Source organism: Pinus tabuliformis, chromosome 6 (genome assembly GCF_031772625.1).
Source record: "Pinus tabuliformis cultivar Carrire ecotype Pingquan chromosome 6, CPIR1, whole genome shotgun sequence".
NCBI classification, from domain to species: Eukaryota; Viridiplantae; Streptophyta; class Pinopsida; order Pinales; family Pinaceae; genus Pinus; species Pinus tabuliformis.
Window position 1 is genome coordinate 75,797,087 of NC_142292.1, and position 20,513 is coordinate 75,817,599.

Here is a 20,513-nt window from a genome sequence, read left to right on the forward strand (position 1 = left end):
GAAACCCGAATTGCTTTGCCAAATGGTGCAGGAATGGTGCAAACATATAGTTGTTTCCTAATGCGAAAAGACATGACTCTTGGGCAGGCTAACTTGACTTCTGGAGGACAGACTTGGTCAACTTGAAGACACTAAAATATATCTTTTTTTAAATCAATTTTGTTTTCCTTTCAAATGTCCAAATGGTACATGATACAAATAATTTTTTCTTTTGGCAAGAAGAACATTCTTGACCTAACCTAGTTACATTCTCCAACATCGTACACTCTCCTGATTTCACGAGTCATCCCATTGCAAGGAGATCCAACATTGGGTAACCCAATCTGATTTGACAAGTCAACATTTACAGATTGCCTCCAATCTCAGAATAAGAAGGCATAGAAGAGAAAGGGTCCTTAATAAATCTATTTCAACCAGCAAACCATTGGAACTTGTTGGAGGTTTGTTATTCCTTGCAAGAAAATGAAATCTGTCTAATAGTAGGAAATGAAATCTCACTCTAAAGCAAAAAAAATTACAATTAGTCTAATATAAGAACAAGAAAAGAAACCTACTAGATTGCAATTAGACTATTCAAAAGGAAAGTAAGTAAAACTAATTTCATGCGTGATTATTCTACTCTAGGTTAATTTTAGATCCAACAACAAAAGCAAACCACAAAAATAGACAACCACAAGAAGATCCCCAAATGGGGAAGAGGGATGCTTAAGGTGGGAATCACCTAACTCCCAAAAAAGGTTACAATGCTTGATGAGATCCATTGTCAATAATGTTAATTTGGCAGCTCAGTGACAAACTCCAATCATGGGACTAGATTCCTCTTTCCAAGAGGACCAATTTTGACCTTTGAAGCACTTGATTAGGACATGGGAAAGTGTACTTTTGAAGTGAAGCCCACAGTCGCACAAATTGTCAAGGTCGACCTAAGGTCAAATTAGCCCTTCTCCAACACATATAATTACAAGTGACTCAACTTCATTTGGCACCTCATCAACTCAACTCATCTCTTCTCTCTCATTTGATTGGTTCGTACAAACCAGAAACCGTTGGGAATCTTTCACACATGCGAAGGACAAGTGTCACTTCAAGGTTGGCTGAATTTCAAATCTATTTCAAGGCTTTGACCAAGCGTATTTTGAGCATCTTTGATTGTGATTTCTCTTGGGAAATCTCTGTTTGGGCAGGTCGAGATTTTGGGCACACAAACCGAGGCAATTGGAGCACTTTGACTTCGTTGACTTTAGACCTGCAACTAGGGCTTTGCCACAGCCTTTGACTTTGATTGGAAAGGAGAGTTTTTGCACTGTTTTTGGGACTCTTTGACCAGCTGAACAAGCCACACTCTTTGACTGTTTACCAAGCTCAAATGGAAGATTGTTAACTGCTGTTTTTGTTTCCATTGACTTTGACCAGATTTGACTATGGACTGATATTTTGGATCTTTGGTTGGTTGTTCTTTTGGATAAGTCAAATTTTGACTTGAATTATTATTTGTGAATTTGGGCTCATTGTACTCTGTTAAACATTGGGAGACAATCTAATAGAAGAAGAATTTCAAAGAGTTTTCCCCCTTGTGGGGTTTTTTCCCTGGTCTTCAACCAAATCGGTGTCTCTTGTTGATGTGTTGATTGTCTCCTATTGTCATTGCATTTACTGTTCTATCTTCAATTACTGAACTGTTATTGGACGATATAATGGTTATTGAGAAGATTGCTAATTGAATAAGTGAATGGGGCTAAAGTAATTGATACAACATAGAGCAGTGTAAAAATTATCAAATAAAGGGATCAAAAATTAAGAGAAGAAGAACTCCCTTGTGAAACAAGGGATAAACAAATGATTGGAGAAGTTACAAATGGATTCCCTTGAAATCAAAGAGATTAAAAAGCTCTTGAACAGCTAATAATGGTGAATTTGTTGGTTTTTACAAGGTAGGAAGTTATAGGTCTTCTTTGGATGTTCCAAATCTTCAAAGTTGACAAAAATCTACCAACATCTCCCCTTGTAAAACCTTGGGCCTGCTAAAAACCAGCAAGAAAGTTAGCTTAGAATGAGATAAAAATGAGATTAACTCACTCTAAAATTACCAGCATGTGTTAGTCAAAAATATGAGTAAATTCCAGGTTGGCTTAGATCATAGGAACAGATTTTTTTTAAAGGGGCAGTGACGAAATTTTATTTTTTGGGCAAAGGAATTTTCTTACTAGTGAAATTTTTTTTGAGTCCAAATAAAAGAGATGATTCAAATAAATTTAAGGTAAAGAAGGGGGCCATTTTTTTGAAAAAAACATAAAAAAAATAAAAAGTGCATAGGGGGACATGTGGGTGACCAACTACTCTGCCAACCAACCGCAGGGGGCAACCAGCACAACCACAACCGCGTCACCCATCAGTGCAGGAGGACATCGCAGAGGCAAACCAACCAGGGCCTAAATCATTTAGGGAAATCGTGACAAGCTCAAGGAGATTGGCGGCTCGGATCATGACAGGGATTCACAAGCAAAGTCTACACAGTCATCAAGGAACAAGACAATCAAAGTAGTCGACGTGACAATAGTTGTTATTGGAGGTTCGAAGCCTATAACACAAAAGAAACACACCGACAAATGAAATGTAGGGTCGACCCGCACAGTCGAAGGCCCCAGCAAAAACAGGGCAACCAATTGGGTCATGGGCGATTGACAACCTCTAGGATCATGCGTTGTGAAGGAGTTGCAGGTTGGAGGACATAACAGTTGCGAGTGTCAAAGCCAGAAAATAAAATAAAGAGGGCACAGAGATTCCAACAGCGAGCAAGTCATAAAGCAGGGCCGTGAAAATGTAAAGTCAATTGACAGGGCTTCGAGAGGGTAGCAGAGCCCGAAGGCAACTACAGCACAAGAGAGCTAGGTCTATGCAGTGATAGGAAAGTCGTTCAAGAGAACTCACCCAGAGGACAAGTAGTCTGAAAAGAATCTGAGTAGATCGAGCGTTGCAATCAAGTGCTAAAGTTGGTTGTGGCAGTAGAGGGCCACAATTAAAATTAATTAAAAAAAAATCGTTGCTATACTTGGAAGTGTCCGGGAAACACCAACGATTTTCGAGCAGGGAGCAAGAAGGCTCTAAGTAGCCTCAGGAAGTGTGCAAGAAGTCTCAGGCAACAGGCAACAAGGTCGGGCAGTGAGCATAAAGTGAAAAAGTTAATTGTCGGTCAGTTTGACAGAGATGGCTATTGGGCTACATTTCGCGGACCATAGTTTTAAAACTCTAATTCGGATTCGGAACCGGCCGAGGGTCGACTCCGACTCTGACTCTGTATCAACTCAGCCTAGTTGATTTCAATGACTCGATCTTTGTAAAAAATACATTAAATATTTATTCTTTTAAACATAATTTTAAAGATTTTCATTTATGTTTCCAAACTCAAAGCATTGGAATATAGAGAGAAGGCAACATATGATCAAAGTATGCTCATGAATATATCTATTATATCAAAATGGCACCCAGTGCATTGTCCAATACATGTTATATATAGAGATCAGAACAAAAACACATAACCAAGGAGGCTCTAAATTGCCTATACAACAAAACATCACTAGTCACTACTGCTAGAGAAGCCAACATCATCTGGCTCAGACTCTGAATCAGAGTCAGACAGGGAAACCCATGGCTCCTCCTCATCATCAAAATCACCCACTACAACTATAGAAGTAGTAGCACTAGCAAGCGCAGCAGCAGCACGCTAAGATAGACGAGTTATTCGCCTATGTCGTGGCTAAGTAGAGGAAGTGTCTACAACTGGAGGACTTGGGGTTGGGCCTGGTACTAGTGGATTTACATTTAAATGAACACTATGTTCAAGTAATGCCTCCATCTCTAAATCCAAATCAAGACCAATATCCTCATCAGGGTCAAACTCTGTTGGTTGACTCTCCACTACCCAATCTGATGTTGGATCAATATCTTCCAACACAATGGGATCTGTATCAGGTCTTTTGTTCAGCAATTGGTTGCGTCTTAGCCAGAGGTTGTATTGGATGTAGACTAGATCAATTAACCGTTTTTGTTCCAAACAGTTTATCTTCTTTGTGTGAATCCTCTCAAAGACAGACCAATTGCGCTTACACCCAGAAGCACTGCAACTTTGACTCAAAATACAAATTGCAAAGTTTTGCATTTGAGGACAATGGCTATCAAATGCCTCCCACCATTGTGTTGCAAAAAGCGTAGTTGTGTAATGAGTTAGCTCAACAAATTATATACAACTTTCAAATTATAAACAATTTAACAAAATAAGAATTTGAAAATTGAACTTGTTTACCTAGCTCATCTGCTTCCCTTGTAATCCTTGCTAGGTTCTTGCCGAAGGTACCTGTGGCTCTACTGAAACAAGTGATCTATCGATGTATCTCCAGCTACTCACTCTCCATAAGGACCATATCCTCAAGGCACTCAATCAATCCATCTCAACCTCCCCAGTCAAAGCTTCTGCCTCCAGAGCTTTATAATGATACCTTGGGTTCAAAAAAAACTCAGCTGCATGTATAGGGTGATGGAATGATTTCCCAAATGGGCTCATACTTAGCCACTCTATCCTTGTATATTGCCTTTATTTGCTCCTTTGCTTGATCCATAGCCTCATAAATGAAACCTATAGCCAATATTTCCCCATCCACCAACCGCAACACCTTAACTAGTGGCTCAACAACCTTGACAATCTCTGTTGCCTTTTTCCAAAATATTTCTTCATTAACTTTCTTGCTCACATCTTTGCCATCCTGTTTGCGAGCCCATTGACATTCATTCCATTCATCACTGGAAAACATCCTCTGCAAGTTTCTATGTTGCGGAAGGATAGATTGCAATGTCAAAAAATGAGTTGCAAATCTAGTGATGGCAAGCCTAACAAGATCCTTGCCCCCTGTGTTTTTCCTCATCAAGTTCAAAATCCATGAGTGATTGTAGATATACTTTGTTATGCTTTTGGCATGCTCTACAATGTTCTTGATCCAATCTATTTTACCAATATCCTCAAGCATGAGGTCTATGCAATGTGTAGCACATGGGGTCCAAAAGATGGTTTTGTGTTTTTCCTCTAACATTTTACCAGCAAGAATATATTTAGAGGCATTATCTGTGATGATCTAAACAACATTAGCCTAGCCACCCCCACTTGTTGAACAACCTCATCCAAAAGCTGAAACAACAAGTGTGCATCATTCACCTTATCAGATGCATCAATTGATTTTAGAAGCATGGTTCCCTGCGGGCAAAAGATTAAAAAAAAAAATTATTATGGTATGGTTCCTTTGATTAGTCCATCCATCTGACATGATGGCACATCATGTTTTCACCCATGAGTTTTTGAAATCTTTCAAATATTTATCAATGGACATAACCTCTTTTTGCAAAAGAGATCCCCTTAACTCATGCATAGTAGGGCCTTTGAAACCCTTTCTAGCAGCAAATATGGCATCAAACATAGGTTCATAATATGGTGAACGAGAAGCATTGAAGGGGATACCAACATCATACCACCATCTAGCTATGTAATCATAGGCGGTTTCTCTCAATTCTTTCTTCCAATGGTCATCTAAAGTAGGTTGCATTTGACCTCTATTAGCTTGAGGACCATATGAACTATCAGAGGGAGAGGAGGGTGTGACTATGAAATAACTTTTGATATCACTCTTCCAGCTGATCTACTCTCTCTCTCTCTCTTGAAAAACTAGATCTCCAGCCTCTTTGCACTCCCTTGGACCCAACACACGCTCACTGAGATGCCACTCTCAATCTTGTGTTGTTGTTGTGTGTCTTCTCCCTCTCCCTAGCCTTGCTTTTATAACTTTACATTTAGCCAAAACCCTAATCCTAGCCCTAATCTCAAAGTGATTGATTGTCGAGATTAGATCTCGCCTCACTTGAGATCAAATATTAAGATTAAAACTTACTAAAGTAAATTACTTTAGTTTTCTTAAGTTTTATTAGCACAATAAGCCAACATTTTAATATGTGCTTTTTCCTAAGTTAGACTTAAGCTAAATTACATTAGCAACTTGTTCAACCCAGAGCAATCGTTCTAAGGAGATGTGAGTGACTTCTGCATGCCTAGACACAAGGCTCGTGCAGAAGTACCTGCCCAAGCTACAATCTTCAACACGGAATTCATATGGAGAAAGTAGAATTTTAGATCCCACTCAAAATCTAGGAGACTTAAAAGTTTTCAAGATTTCAGGATTAGGGGGGATTGCAACGTTTCCATTGGATTTTGTCATGTATGACGGTATGGAACTAGCATTTAATCAAGAGCATCAAGCCCTCTATGTACCTTGATGTTGGAGGCATTGATTGTTGAACTCCTCTATCATGACCCTCGTAAAATTGTACCTATCACTTAAACAAAATCTCTGTTTGACATGTTAAGTTTGTTCTATCTTATTTTTATGCTTATTATGCTTAGAGGGTGATATTGATGATGACGATCCCAATATAGGAAATGATTTTGATGATATGTAGCTATATGTTGTAGCATGATTTTCTTTGGACTATTGAATCCATCTAAAGCCTCTTTGTTGATGTATTTTTAGATCAAAGATGGATTGCATCCAGTGCAATTTTGGTTATATGCACCTTTACTTGCTATATATATGGGAAACTTTGCATATTTGTGTAAAATGGTTTGGATTCATGTGGATGTACATGAATTTTTGCGTATTTTTTTCAAAATTTGAATATTTATGAATTTTGTTGTCGACTACTTTTTGGGTCTAGTTTCTTTCCACTCCCAAGTTTTAGGGTCAACCAATACGATGTATGGTTTGGTTCTCATCAGATTGGTTCATTGTCCATTGTTCATTTTCAATTTTGAGTCTTCACTCTAGATACTGATGCCTTCGGCCAAGTCTTTGATTTGTCAACTTTTACAATTTTTGAGTAATTCCAATATTCAGACTTTAGATTCTAGAATAATGATTGATGAATTCTAATCAATGTATACAATATTTTACTCTAGATACTGATGCCTTCGGCCAAGTCTTTGATTTGTCAACTTTTACAATTTTTTGAGTAATTCCAATATTCAGACTTTAGATTCTAGAATAATGATTGATGAATTCTAATCAATGTATACAATATTTTACTATTTATGTTTCATTGAATAATTTTTGAAATGGGTACGTTTATAGACATCACCTCCCAAAAATGGAAATGTCGACCAAAACACCATATATATATATATATATATATATATATAAGAAAAAAGGGAATAAAACCCATAGATGAAAATTTAGAAGGGAAACCAAGTTTATATTAACTCTCATATATAATTACATGATGTCCGAGTTTCCGCTGAGTTTCAACGTTTCAGGTATGGGTATGGCCTAAAACGTCAAGTTCCTAGAAGTTTCGTGCTATAGTCTATGATGTAGGAATCAATGTATCTCATTATTGAATTTGAATTTGAAACGTGTACACACACACACACCCCAACATCCCCCCATCCCCTTGAATTTTCCTAAAAGTTGGAGGTGTTTGCACATGTCCCTCCTATGTGTCTCCCTGTTCCCACGTCCCCCCGTCCTAGAAATTTGGTGGAACATTGATTTTCTCTTGGATTGATGAAGTGATGCTATGGTGAATTGTGATCTTTTAATGTGAGTATCTTCTTCCATCTTGCAAATCTTGTATAATTAGGGTTTCTATGTAGCTTTCTTGCTATATTGAATATTTCATGGCTCTAAAATATCCTTTGCAAAATTTGTCATTACCATTCATTGACCTTAAATGTCCAATTGATTGAAAGCCACTAGGGTTAGATTGAGAGGTTTTCTATCTCTTAACTCACTCCAATCAAGGTCTTCTACCATTGACCTCGCATGTTTTGCTCCATATACCCAAGATTGATAAAGGAACTAGTCTTTTGTCTTTCAATCTTTTAAATCAAATCCATTGTGTTTTTTTTATGTATATTAAGGTAAACTAGGGGTAAATTACAGCAAAATCTGCATTTAATAGAATAAACATCTTAGATTTCATGTTCCTAGGGTTAGGCTTTGCATATATTGGAAAAGCAAAATATCATCTAACTGTGTAATTTTCAGCCACCTTTTTAAGGCTGATGTATAGGGTTTAGCAGCTGTTTTAACTTTTATGCATTTTCAGCCTTTGAAAAATTGTTGTGATCTTTTCCTTTGTTTACTCATTAAATACCCTTGTTTATTTATTGTTATTCATCAATTATATATTGTTTTGCTATTGCTATCATAAATTTTGCATGTTGTAAACTGTTCTTATTACAAACCCTAATTTATAACAACAATAATTGAATTAAAGATAGCATGTGTCTAGGATTTATTTGAGCATCTCCATGATTATCTTAGCCCTCTAGATTTAGCTATAGGTTCTTTAAACTCATTACCTCATTTCACCCAGAGCCCTACCTCTTTCAATATTATCTAGGGGTGTTTATTTAGCAGAATCCTTGGAGGGTATTTAGTCAGATAATTATTAGGTTACGTGATCTTCAAGATATGCTGGGTAAGCCTCTCTTGTGGCGATAACACTGATCCAAAAATAGCAAGGGAATGCTAAGGTGACAGCAGTAGCTGATCCCATTGTTGCCCTTGATCTAGTGTACTTGATGAGGCTTTGCACTAAAGTGCTAGATTTTGCAGTAACAGTTCCTTGATGCTCATTTGATATTTATTTCTTTTAGCTACTTTTAGTTTTCAGCATCCATTGTCAATTTTCAGTTTTTACTTTTGACTCTAGTAACTAAGAACCAAGTCTTGGACCTGCTCTACTATTTTTGAGTAATTTTAATTTACTATTTCACAGTGTTGATAATATCGGTATTGGCAAAATATCAGCGAGGGTCCAAAAAACATCTTATCGGCAATATCGGCGAAAATATCGACAAAATATCGGCAAGCATAAAAAAAACCAATTTTTTCAGATTTTTAAACATAGCCGATATTTTCAAAATATGGCAATATTTTGCTGATATTTTGAAAATATAGAGATATTTACTCGGCAATATATCGTTTTGCCGAAAATATTGCAATAGTTTTTAATATTGCCGATATTATCAACACTGCTATTTCATACCTCCGTATCTACTTAGTATTATTTAGAATTTGAAGGAATGTAACTAATTTTGCTATAAAGTTATAAACCTGAAATTTTGATGTGCATGTATCATGGATTCCATGTGAAATATGATAATAACAATGTGGGCTGATGAACAGTGTTTGTATCCTTTACAAATTTGAATTTAGTATTTACATTGCACAATGATGAATTTATATAGGAATTGTTTTGTTGGCATTTTTTAGAGATATGGGGTACCCAATGCTAGGCACCCCAATGTCCCCCCATCTCCATGAATTTCACTAAAATTGAAGGGAGTGTTTAACTTTACACATCCCCAATGTGCATTTCCCCATTCTTGTGTTCCCACATCCAAGAAAGTTGGGGAAACATTGAATATTAGAGGATTGCCACTAAATTTTAGTACAGCCTGCCTTAATACTACATAAAATCAAGGGTTTGAATACCACAAGATCAATTAAACTAGACCACTGAAATAAATAGAATACCTCTTTATTATGATTGACAGAAGATTTATGTAAAAATGCAAGAATATATATTGAATAATGTATAATTGATAAGAAGAAATTTACAATGAGCCTCACGATGTACTTGTCTGCACTGACTTATTACAATTTATTATTATGTTTATTACAACTGCACTAGACGGTGGTTGACCAAATATCTGTATGTGCCAACTTAGGCTATGTTAGTTTTGACTACTTCTCAAGTCCCTCATATTCTATTGCATGAAAACAAAACACTAACAGTAAATAGCAATAACAAACAGAGCAATTTTTAAATTTAATCACTTCATAAGCTAAGTGGACAAGAACCGATAGTATGTAATTTGTAATAAATCATGCAAAGCTCCAGTGTTTCTACAATTCTTAGTATGGTTGAATAACTTCATTAATACAAGGCTTAAAAAGTTAGGGAGACCCAAAAAAATACCTGTATTCTTGCCAATGCTGCAGATGACTCAGCTGCACGCTGCTCTAATTCTGTTTCCCTCTCCATGGCTGCCTGTATATCCTCATACAGGATAAGTGCCCACAAGCTAAAATTCCAACAATAAAACCAAAGATAAGGACTCTCTCTGAAATAACATTCACACCAACCATTCGAGTAGCATTATGAGCTGCACGCTCCTCCTCTTCCCTTCTTTCAGTTGATGCCAACTCTTCACGTAGTGCCTGTAATGCAGTTTGGTACAAAAACTGTTACGATATCTTAAATTAAGAAAAACAAACTAACTAAAGCAACTTGTAACTGGATGTCAAAATGATTAGACAAATTACGGAAAACCTGTATCATTCTTGTCTCTGTTAATTCTCGATTTCTCATCACAGCTTCTGTGTTTGCCTGACACAAAAAATTTAATCAGAACAATTTAGCACCAACCATTTTCAAGGAATTGTATGAATATTTATATAGGATCCCAAACGTGTTCAGAATATAACAAATGTCTCTAATCATCTAGAAGCATGTAAAATCAAGCTTTCTTAAACACACACATAAACAAATCCAATCTCAAAAGTGGTATAATCATTTGGACAGGAGCAATGCTTAAAAGTCAACTACGCCCGAAACCAACATGCCTTGAGTGAAGGTTTTTACTAGCTTCTAGAACAAATACATATTAACATTTCACATAACTCTGTATGTGACAGGAAAGTTTCAGGTTTCTGCAGTAAATGAATGTCAAAACATAATGAAAACAGAAAATTATTTTGTAATAAGAGGTATACAGAGGATGAATTCCAACTAGATCATACTAAAGTTCTCTTTTCAAGAAAAAAAATCAGCTTTAGAAGATATTATCGTACAAAGCTTACTGAACCCAACAAATTCTATGTCAGGAGAGGCATAATCATTCAGATAGGAGCAATGGTTAAAAGTAAAATCCTTTAGAAACCCATGCACCTGGAGTAAATTTTTAATAGCTGCTCGAAAAGTACTTAAACATTCCACGTCATTTTGTTTAACTATATAATGGAGCAGTTTCAGGTTTTTGTAGTAATTGAATAGCAAAACATATTCAATGGAAACAGAAAAATATTTTCTAATAATAGGTATACAAAGGATGAATTTCAACTGGATCATTCTATCTTTTTTTTTGAAAAATGTAACATACATTACACCAGCTATGCACTAGACACACCTTGCAAAAAGTCCCAAGTATCTTCTACTTCCATTAACAACAGACGTTGGACAAGTGCTTCCTACTGTCAGGTCAACTTTCTTTCTCATGCGTTACGGAATTCATCCACCCTCAACTTTCTTTGTTATTCATGTTCACCATGTCCCTTCATCCCCCTCTTTTCTTCTCCTCCATGATAGTTACAAATCACTCCTCCATTCTTTCCATCACATTGTCATGCTCATTGTTACCTCCTAGTTCACCAGTCAGTTAAAAAAAAATCCCTAAGCACAAGTTGTGAGACTACAAAGGCAAACTTACGCAAGCTAGCAACTATCACTTTAGCAGCCTTTTCTTTCTCTCGTTAGACCAGGTAAAACCTAGCCTAAAGGGGCTTCTCTATGTTTAACCAAGATCAATGTGTGTAGTATAGAATGGGAGCAGGAGAGAGCTTAAAAAAAAAGAGAACTAACTTTTTTGGAGCTTTTTGTATTTTGGGTAGTGGATGAAAGGGAAGACCAGGGCGTTATCTTGTTTGGCCTATTATTTTGAATATAAGGGGGCCTTAGGCAGAAAAAGTACAGCAGCCCCAATTTGGTTACTAAAATATCAAATTTGATGGAGGGGTTGATCTATTTAAAATCCACTTCTCAAGACAATTCTAAGGGTGGCCCCTACCTAAAGATTATCTACAGACGCACTAAGTCAAGTGATGTCAAATGCAGAATGTTTTCCTCATTGGAGTAAGCAACACAAGAAGAATTAAGGGGTACCTAACATTCTCCAATGTAACAACGTGGCTCCTCTATGGCCCTTGAATTGACTCTGACATCACAAACCTGCAAATAATAGCTACCATAACACATCAAGAACAACTTCCACACATATAATAAAGTTATACATGTACTTCACAATAGCTTAGACAAAAAATAGAATCCTTTTGATCCCAAAGCTTGGGAGCCCTTTCAGTCACGCCTTTTAAATGGAGACTATAAACCTTTATATAGGTCTCAACTCTATCTCCCTTTACAATAAACTAGTATTTCTTTTACAATATTCACTGGTCTTCCAAGGAATAATAATAAAATATCCCTCTCAACAACTCACTTACTAAAAGAATCAATACGTTTAATGAGATCCACGATTTCCTTAAAAATAGTAAATTCCTCCATGAATAGAACTAGGTAATGAAACAACTCCTTTAGATGAGGATTAGACCATGTCAAGACTCCGACAAATTATAAAGTAAGCCTCCACTAGGTGTACCCTCATAAAATGTGTCCCACATATGAACCAAGCATCAAAATGGAGGGGCATGCTCAATATAGTAGCATGGAATGTGTACCAAACATCCTCATCAAATAACTCGACAACTAAGGCCTCCAGCTGTGTGCTAAATGATGAACTCTTGCCATACTTGTGGCCTCCATGACTAAGTTGTCCCATGAAATGTGATAAGTAATATAATGGAAGCTCCATATGGCATGTACCTATCATTCCAAGGTAGAAATAATATCAACAAGGTAGGAGACCAAGTAAATATCATCCATAAGTATGGGCACCCTCAACAACTGCCATGGATGATCCGAATTGGATCCATAAAGAACTGTCAAAAGAACAATGACTGTATCAGGTCGGGACAAACATCAAAGAATTCAAAATAGCGATCAAAAACACCTCAAACCAGTGGCAGTGGCAGCCAGCGTAAAATGACGAGGACCTCAATCAAAGTGCGCTGACCGAGGCCCATGGAGACTGCGCGGGAGGCGGAATTAGCCCCTGGGAGGCCCAGATCGAGAAACGGAGGAGGTTTTTGATGCGCGATAATCGCGCATCGCTGAGCGAAATGGCTCGAAATGGAGAAGCCCCGAGCAACGTTCGCATGGAGAGCCGAAGAACCGAAGGGAAAAAGGCAAAAAGGGCTAAAGCTAAAAGGCAGGACCCGCACTCCGAAACTGGCGGTATTGATCGGGGGCTCCTTGAACGGTAAGCGGTTTTGGATGAAAGCGGAGCGATTCCACTCAGCGATCGATGCATGGCAAGCGGAGGAGAGAGAAAACCGCCGCTCATCGCGTGCTAACGGTCGAGCAAGTCAACCGCGCGAAATGAGCGGATGGCGTTGGATCTGGGGGATCCAGATCGGACGGTTGACATCGCGCCCGATGACCAGACCAGATTTAACAAGGGAATAAGCCGCGATTTAGAAGGATTTGAGGTCCGCTTTGACCGCCACGGTGGAGGAAGACTCATTCCACGATGTAACCGAAGAATTGAACCGACGAAGCAGGCTAGCGCTTTACAGGAGGACATGTGGCCACTCCCTGTGAGCCTGATGATGACGCTGAACAGGGAACTCCAAGCGCAACTACAGAAGGCGATTCAACAGAGGAACTGAACAGAAATGGGAACGAATGGCCTTAAAGCCATGAACGGAGAACAGAACACACACATAGAGAGAGGAACCGGAACCCAGAGAGGAAGACGTGAAGGAAGAGGAAGAACAGAGAACAGAAGAAGACAGTGAAGCAAAAGCAGAAAGAGGACAGAGGGTCGAGCTGACCAAAGGCAGCATTGAGCACCAAAGAGCTTGAGAGATTCAAGCCATCCCAAAGAGGATCTGTCCGGACTGAGCACCACATTGGGCTCTCTCTATTGTAGACCAGAAGGTCACTGAGCTGGTAGGCAAGAGAGTCTGTGCACTCCAGTGGCTTGGGGAATCCAAGAACCACCCTTCCAAGCAAATCTGTTTCAGGTGACTCATATTGAGCTCCTGCATTGTAATTCTCTGCTTAAGACACAATAAAATAAGGCCACCACCGAGAGTTGGACCGGAGATGTAGCCCTGGAGGATAGGGTGAACTCCTTATTAATTTCTTGTGTTCTTGTATTTGCTTACTGTATTTCACTGCTATCTTTCCATTTCAAGTGTATGTGTATTTGCAATCTGATCGATCCGTTGCTTAAATAGCATAGACACACACACCAGCACGAGTCTGTAATACCTTTGTTCAATAAATCTTTAACTGAGGTCACTCATAAGGTGATTATCAGATCAAGTGATAATGTGGCCACTCCCTATGAGCCTGATGATGACGCTGAACAGGGAACTCCAAGCGCAACTGCAGAGGGCGATTCGACGGAGGAACTGAACAGACATGGAAACGAATGGCCTTAAAGCCATGAACAGAGAACAGAACACACACATAGAGGAACCGGAACCCAGAGAGGAAGACAGGAAGGAAGAGGAAGAACAGAGAATAGAAGAAGACAGTGAAGCAAAAGCAGAAAGAGGACAGAGGGCCGAGCTGACCAAAGGCAGCGTCGAGCACCAGAGAGCTTGAGAGATTCAAGCCATCCCAGAGAGGATCTGTCCGAACTGAGCACCACATTGGGCTCTCTCCATTGTAGACCAGAAGGTCACAGAGCTGGTAGGCAACAGAGTCTGTGCACTCCAGTGGCTTGGGGAATCCAAGAACCACCCTGCCAAGCAAATCTGTTTCAGGTGACTCATATTGAGCTCCTGCATTGTAATTCTCTGCTTAAGACACAATAAAATAAGGCCACCACTGAGAGCTGGACCGGAGATGTAGCCCTGGAGGATAGGGTGAACTCCTTATTAATTTCTTGTGTTCTTGTATTTGCTTACTGCATTTCTCTACTGTCTTTCCATTTCAAGTGTCTGTGTATTTGCAATCTGATCGATCCATTGCTTAAATAACATAGACACACACAGCAGCACATGAGTCTGTAATACCTTTGTTCAATAAATCATTAACTGAGGTCACACATAGGGTGATTATCAAATCAAGTGATAATGTGGCCACTCCCTATGAGCCTGATGATGACGCTGAACAGGGAACTCCAAGCGCAACTGCAAAAGGCGATTCGACGGAGGAATTGAACAAACATGGGAACGAATGGCCTTAAAGCCATAAACAGAGAACAGAACACACACATAGAGAGAGGAACCAGAACCCAGAGAGGAAGACGGGAAGGAAGAGGAAGAACAGAGAACAAAAGAAGACAGTGAAGCTAAAGCAGAAAGAGGACAGAGGGCCGAGCTGACCAAAGGCAGCGTTGAGCACCAAAGAGCTTGAGAGATTCAAACCATCCTAGAGAGGATCTGTCCGGACTGAGCACCACATTGGGCTCTCTCCATTGTAGCCAGAAGGTCACAAAGCTGGTAGGCAACAGAGTCTGTGCACTCCAGTGGCTTGGGGAATCCAAGAACCACCCTACCAAGCAAATCTATTTCAGGTGACTCATATTGAGCTCCTGCATTGTAATTCTCTGCTTAAGACACAATAAAATAAGGCCACCACCGAAGGCTCGATCGGAGATGTAGCCCCAGAGGATAGGGTGAACTCCTTATTAATTTCTTGTGTTCTTGTATTTGATTACTGTATTTCTCTGTTGTCTTTCCATTTCAAGTGTCTATGTATTTGCAATCTGATCGATCCGTTGCTTAAATAACATAGACACACACACCAGCACATGAGTCTGTAATACCTTTGTTCAATAAATCTTTAACTGAGGTCACTCATAAGGTGATTATCAGATCAAGTGGTAATGTGGCCACTCCCTATGAGCCTGATGATGACGCTGAACAGTGAACTCCAAGCGCAACTACAGAAGGCGATTCGACGAAGGAACTGAACAGACATGGGAACGAATGGCCTTAAAGCCATGAACAGAGAACAGAACACACACATAGAGGAACCGGAACCCAGAGAGGAAGAAAGGAAGGAAGAGGAAGAACAGAGAATAGAAGAAGACAGTGAAGCAAAAGCAGAAAGAGGACAGAGGGCCGAGCTGACCAAAGGCAGCGTCGAGCACCAGAGAGCTTGAGAGATTCAAGCCATCCCAGAGAGGATCTGTCCGGACTGAGCACCACATTGGGCTCTCTCCATTGTAGACTAGAAGGTCACAGAGCTGGTAGGCAACAGAGTCTGTGCACTCCAGTGGCTTGGGGAATCCAAGAACCACCCTGCCAAGCAAATCCGTTTCAGGTGACTCATATTGAGCTCCTGCATTGTAATTCTCTGCTTAAGACACAATAAAATAAGGCCACCAACGAGAGTTGGAACGGAGATGTAGCCCTGGAGGATAGGTTGAACTCATTATTAATTTCTTGTGTTTTTGTATTTGCTTACTGTATTTCTCTGTTGTCTTTCCATTTCAAGTGTCTGTGTATTTGCAATCTGATCGATCCGTTGCTTAAATAACATAGACACACACACCAGCACATGAGTCTATAATACCTTTGTTCAATAAATCTTTAACTGAGGTCACTCATAGGGTGATTATCAGATCAATGGAGATGTGTGCAAATAAACTCCTCAACTAGACATCCTCATCATCATAGAAAAAAGTGTAATAGATGCTTCAAAAGATGGAGCACTCAAGTAAGTGTATCACAAGCTATACACAATCCAGCGTCCAAGGGTAACTACACTCAAAAGATGTGCAACATAGCATGTGTGGATAGATAAATAAGATGTCCCATCAATGATAATAAACAAGGTGTAAGGAACTCCAATGGCACATGTGGCTCCAAGGTGTAAGTGGTCCTCATAACGGTAAGTTCAGGGGGGGTTGACCATGAATCAAGAGCCAAGTCAATATAAACCCCACTATCCTCCACATATCCAACAACTACCCTGTTATGTAAAAAAATTAATAATTTTGTAATTTTAGATTAATTAGGCAAAAGGGCACAATCAGAATATCATGCCCTTTCACCAAGAGGTACCTGAGGCAGTGTATAATCCAGGGGCCCTTCTATGTAATATCATCGTTCAAACATCCCGGATGCGGGTGTTCGATCAGAGTAGGGGTACGAAGGTGGCGCTTCACATGGGCAGGTGTCAGCCCATGCGCGCCACGAGGAACCGTGCAGATCAAATGAGCTGGTCTCACGCAGGGTTATTAATGTGGCTCGTTTATTCCTCCATCTACCTCCTGGTAAATTGTGCAATGGCGCTTCATAATGTCTGTGCTCCAGCGACCTCCTCGCATTCCTCTGCGGTTTCTTGGCATTCCTCGGCGGCCTCTTCGCATCCCTTTGCTGCCACTTCGCACCCCTCTGAGGCGCTGTTGGTAGCTCAGGGGCATTCACTCTCTGTGCCCAAGTCCGTCTCCGTCTCAGGCTCGAGAGTGTCTCACAGGACTTTAGCTCCAGTTCATCGCGCTCACGTGCTGGTTAGTTGCTCCCCTCCGTGCATTTGTGCGCTGGTTAATCCACTGTATTCTGTAATGCCGAGAGAGCGTCCAAGAATGGGTAGCAGACGCAGAGGCTCCCGTGGGCGCGCCACCTCACAGAGGTCTGCCCCCATCTCTCCCTCCTCCTCGGTCGAGTTGGCACCTGAGCAAAATCGCCCTCAAGTTTCCCGAGCTGGAAGAGGCAGAGGTCATGGGCGTGGAAGGCTGGTTGACTGTGGGCATGCGGCGCATCCAACAGTCCGCTATCGAATCCCCTGCACTCTTGCCAATTCCACTTTCTTAGTCTCAGTTACTATTGAAAATTGTGCAAATCTCAGTGGCCAGGCAGCAGCTCATCAGGCAATTCCGCCAGAACAAGGGACAGCACCTCCAATTGACACTCAACGCCCGGTCACGGGAAGTTCCTCCTTGGCGACTCAAGCCGCCCCTGATGGTCCAAGCGAGCCTGCTCCGGGAGTCCCAACCGGCTCGGTGGTCCTTCGCTCAGACTCGGAAGACTCTTTGCAATTTGGGTGCAGGGTAGTGGAGGAACCCTACACTACGGATGACGACTGATCTTGGATGGCACTCTGCTCTCGGCAGCCTAAGAAGTAGGCGCATTACTCTGTTTTTGGAACTCGCAATTCTGCCTGTGTCAGGTCATAGTATGTGTCTATATGTCTCTGTGTCGATGGTATGGATCTATGTCTATTTGTCCATGTTCAGCGCTTCCCAACAGTGCAATAGTTGTTTGTTTCAGCTTGTCTGTTTCGCAAGACTTAGAGTCTTAGGAGAAGATGTAACAGATGGAAGTCCACCATTTTTGGAAGGTGTTCAGCTGTGCTAATTGTCAATCTCATGGCAAGATTTTCAAGGCCATGGCCTTGCTGTAACATTTTGAATCTTTTTGTACAATAATAGAAGCAGACAGATTGAGAAAAAAAAATATCATCATTCAAACATTAATAAATAAATATATATATATAGATATATATTCTTGTCACTTAATGAGTTGTTTGTTCCATTTGGTATCAGAGCCAACATTCCTCTCGCTTGTGTTCCCCTGGCCACCTGTGCTCATTGTGTCATTGTTCCAGTGCTCCACCGCATTTCCATCTTCTGTTGTTATTAGGTTGCCCTATTGTTTTCTCGACCTCGACTGTCATACCGTGATTGCACTCGCTCATACCTGCATTACCGTCAAAATTTCCATGTCTTCATTGTTTTCCGGTCTCTGTTATTCATGTTCCTCCCTCCATCGACCATTGTCGATATGTCGTTCGCAGTTATCGTGCACTTGGCCCCTCGTCACACCCGACAACACCAACGTTCGTGCACCCGAGAATTCCCTGCCATCTCTCCCGATTGTCACACCTCAACAGTTCTTGTGCCCTTATCATATTACACACCACATCTAACCCTCTGACAGCCTTGTCATTGTGTATACCTTGTGCTATCATCACCCGATCAGTTGTTGTTGACCTCAACAGTCGCGTCCCATTTGTCAGCATCGAACCTGTTCAATCACATTTCATTGATTATTTAATGCTCATGTAATTTATATATGTATATATAGTTATATTTATTTGTTATATAATTCTAATATTAATTGTTATATAATTTATAATTATATAACTAATCAATATTTAATAACTATATAATCTAATTAATATTTAACTATATAATTATATATATCTACATATATTTAATCAACCTTATTATTATTATTATGAAGTTCAAGTTAAGGAAAGAAGGTTGAGTTGGATAAATATACACCACCACATACCCGATCAATGTCTGCATCAATGTCGTTGGCTGAATTTAATAAAAATTTGATAGATCTTGAGACTAAGGTCACTGAACATGTCGAGAAAATTGAGGAGCTCCAGAATACAACGAAAATAATAGAAAATCAGCTCAAGCAGAATCATAATGAATTTAAAAAGGATCATGCGATCTTTTCAAATAAGGTGGATCGAAATCATAATGCAACATCAATAGCTCATGATCAAGCAATGGCGATGTTGAACTATATTTGTGAAAAGTTGAAAATTACACCTGATAAAATACCCCAAAATAACGAAGCTACTCAACATCAAAATTCTTCGGATACATCAAACTCACATCAGATCCCTGAGTCTCCAAAAGCATCTTCCATGCCCAATCAACAAAATAGTAACACGAATTTTCAAAACATGCAGCTTTGGAATCAATACTCAAATATGTAGCTCTTGAATCAATACCCCTTCTTCACCCAACCAGTTGCTATATATCAACAAAGAGCAAAACTAGTTCATAAAATAATGTGCAAAATAACTAACTTTTGGTGACAAGCCCATCAAACTAGCTCATAAACAAAAGAACAACCCTCCCAAGAGGTCGAATGATCAATAATACATGTCGGTGGGCCTTCTAAGAGGCCTAATGAAGTCCATAGGTGCCATAATGAGAAATAGGACTCCCAAAAGCAGTAGACAAGGGGTTGGTCCCTTATTCTCCAAATAATAAACCTATGGTGCTCCCAAGGGGTGTGGGGCCACACAGGTAACCTCATGGGTCTCCAAGTAGATCAAAAATGCATGTAGACCATTTGTAAGGGCTCAGATGTGATGCCACATCGACATACAAGTCCTGGGTCGTCTGCCAAGTTCATGGTACAACTGTGGGGCCGGTTGGGCATGGTGAACTAGGTGCATCCTCCTCGTCCAATAGGTGAACCTCAAGCAATCTCTGAACATCTTTGGGAATCCATGGAGTGTTGTCTACTGCTATGGAGGCCCATGACTCTCTACACATACCCTACATGTGCCAATGTAGCCCTCTGGAGGGTTAGGACCCCATATAGGGAGACCAAACCCAAAATGGAGACCATCTGCAATCCTACATAAAATCCAATGTGTGCCCTAGCCTTCTAGTACAACAAGTCATTTAAGGAAAGCAAGTTAAAGAGTTTACAAACCATGGATAACAGGTGGGCACTTCATAATGGCATGCCCTTCCATAGTGGGCTTTGGCATGTGCTAATGTCTCCAAGCTCCAAAGGAGGTTAACCAAGTACTCTATTAGGTGGTTTCTACCTTTAAAGGGGATAGTATGTCCAAGG

The 20,513-nt window shown here is 40.0% G+C and overlaps 1 protein-coding gene across 2 annotated transcripts in view; it reads right to left on the minus strand.

Annotated features, from left to right (window-relative positions):
- Nucleotides 1-20,513, minus strand: part of LOC149257328 (golgin Putative 1) — a 256,139-nt gene that overhangs the window by 138,894 nt on the left and 96,732 nt on the right. For both annotated transcript variants that reach the window (XR_016256703.1, XM_089414020.1), the window contains exons 8-10: nt 10,375-10,431; nt 10,188-10,262; nt 10,021-10,092 (exon numbers count right to left, since the gene is read on the minus strand). Coding sequence is in view for 1 of the 2 variants with exons in the window: in XM_089414020.1 (XP_089270146.1) it covers nt 10,021-10,092; nt 10,188-10,262; nt 10,375-10,431 (204 nt within the window). In the remaining variant the exon portion in view is untranslated. The remainder of the gene's footprint in view (nt 1-10,020; nt 10,093-10,187; nt 10,263-10,374; nt 10,432-20,513) is intronic.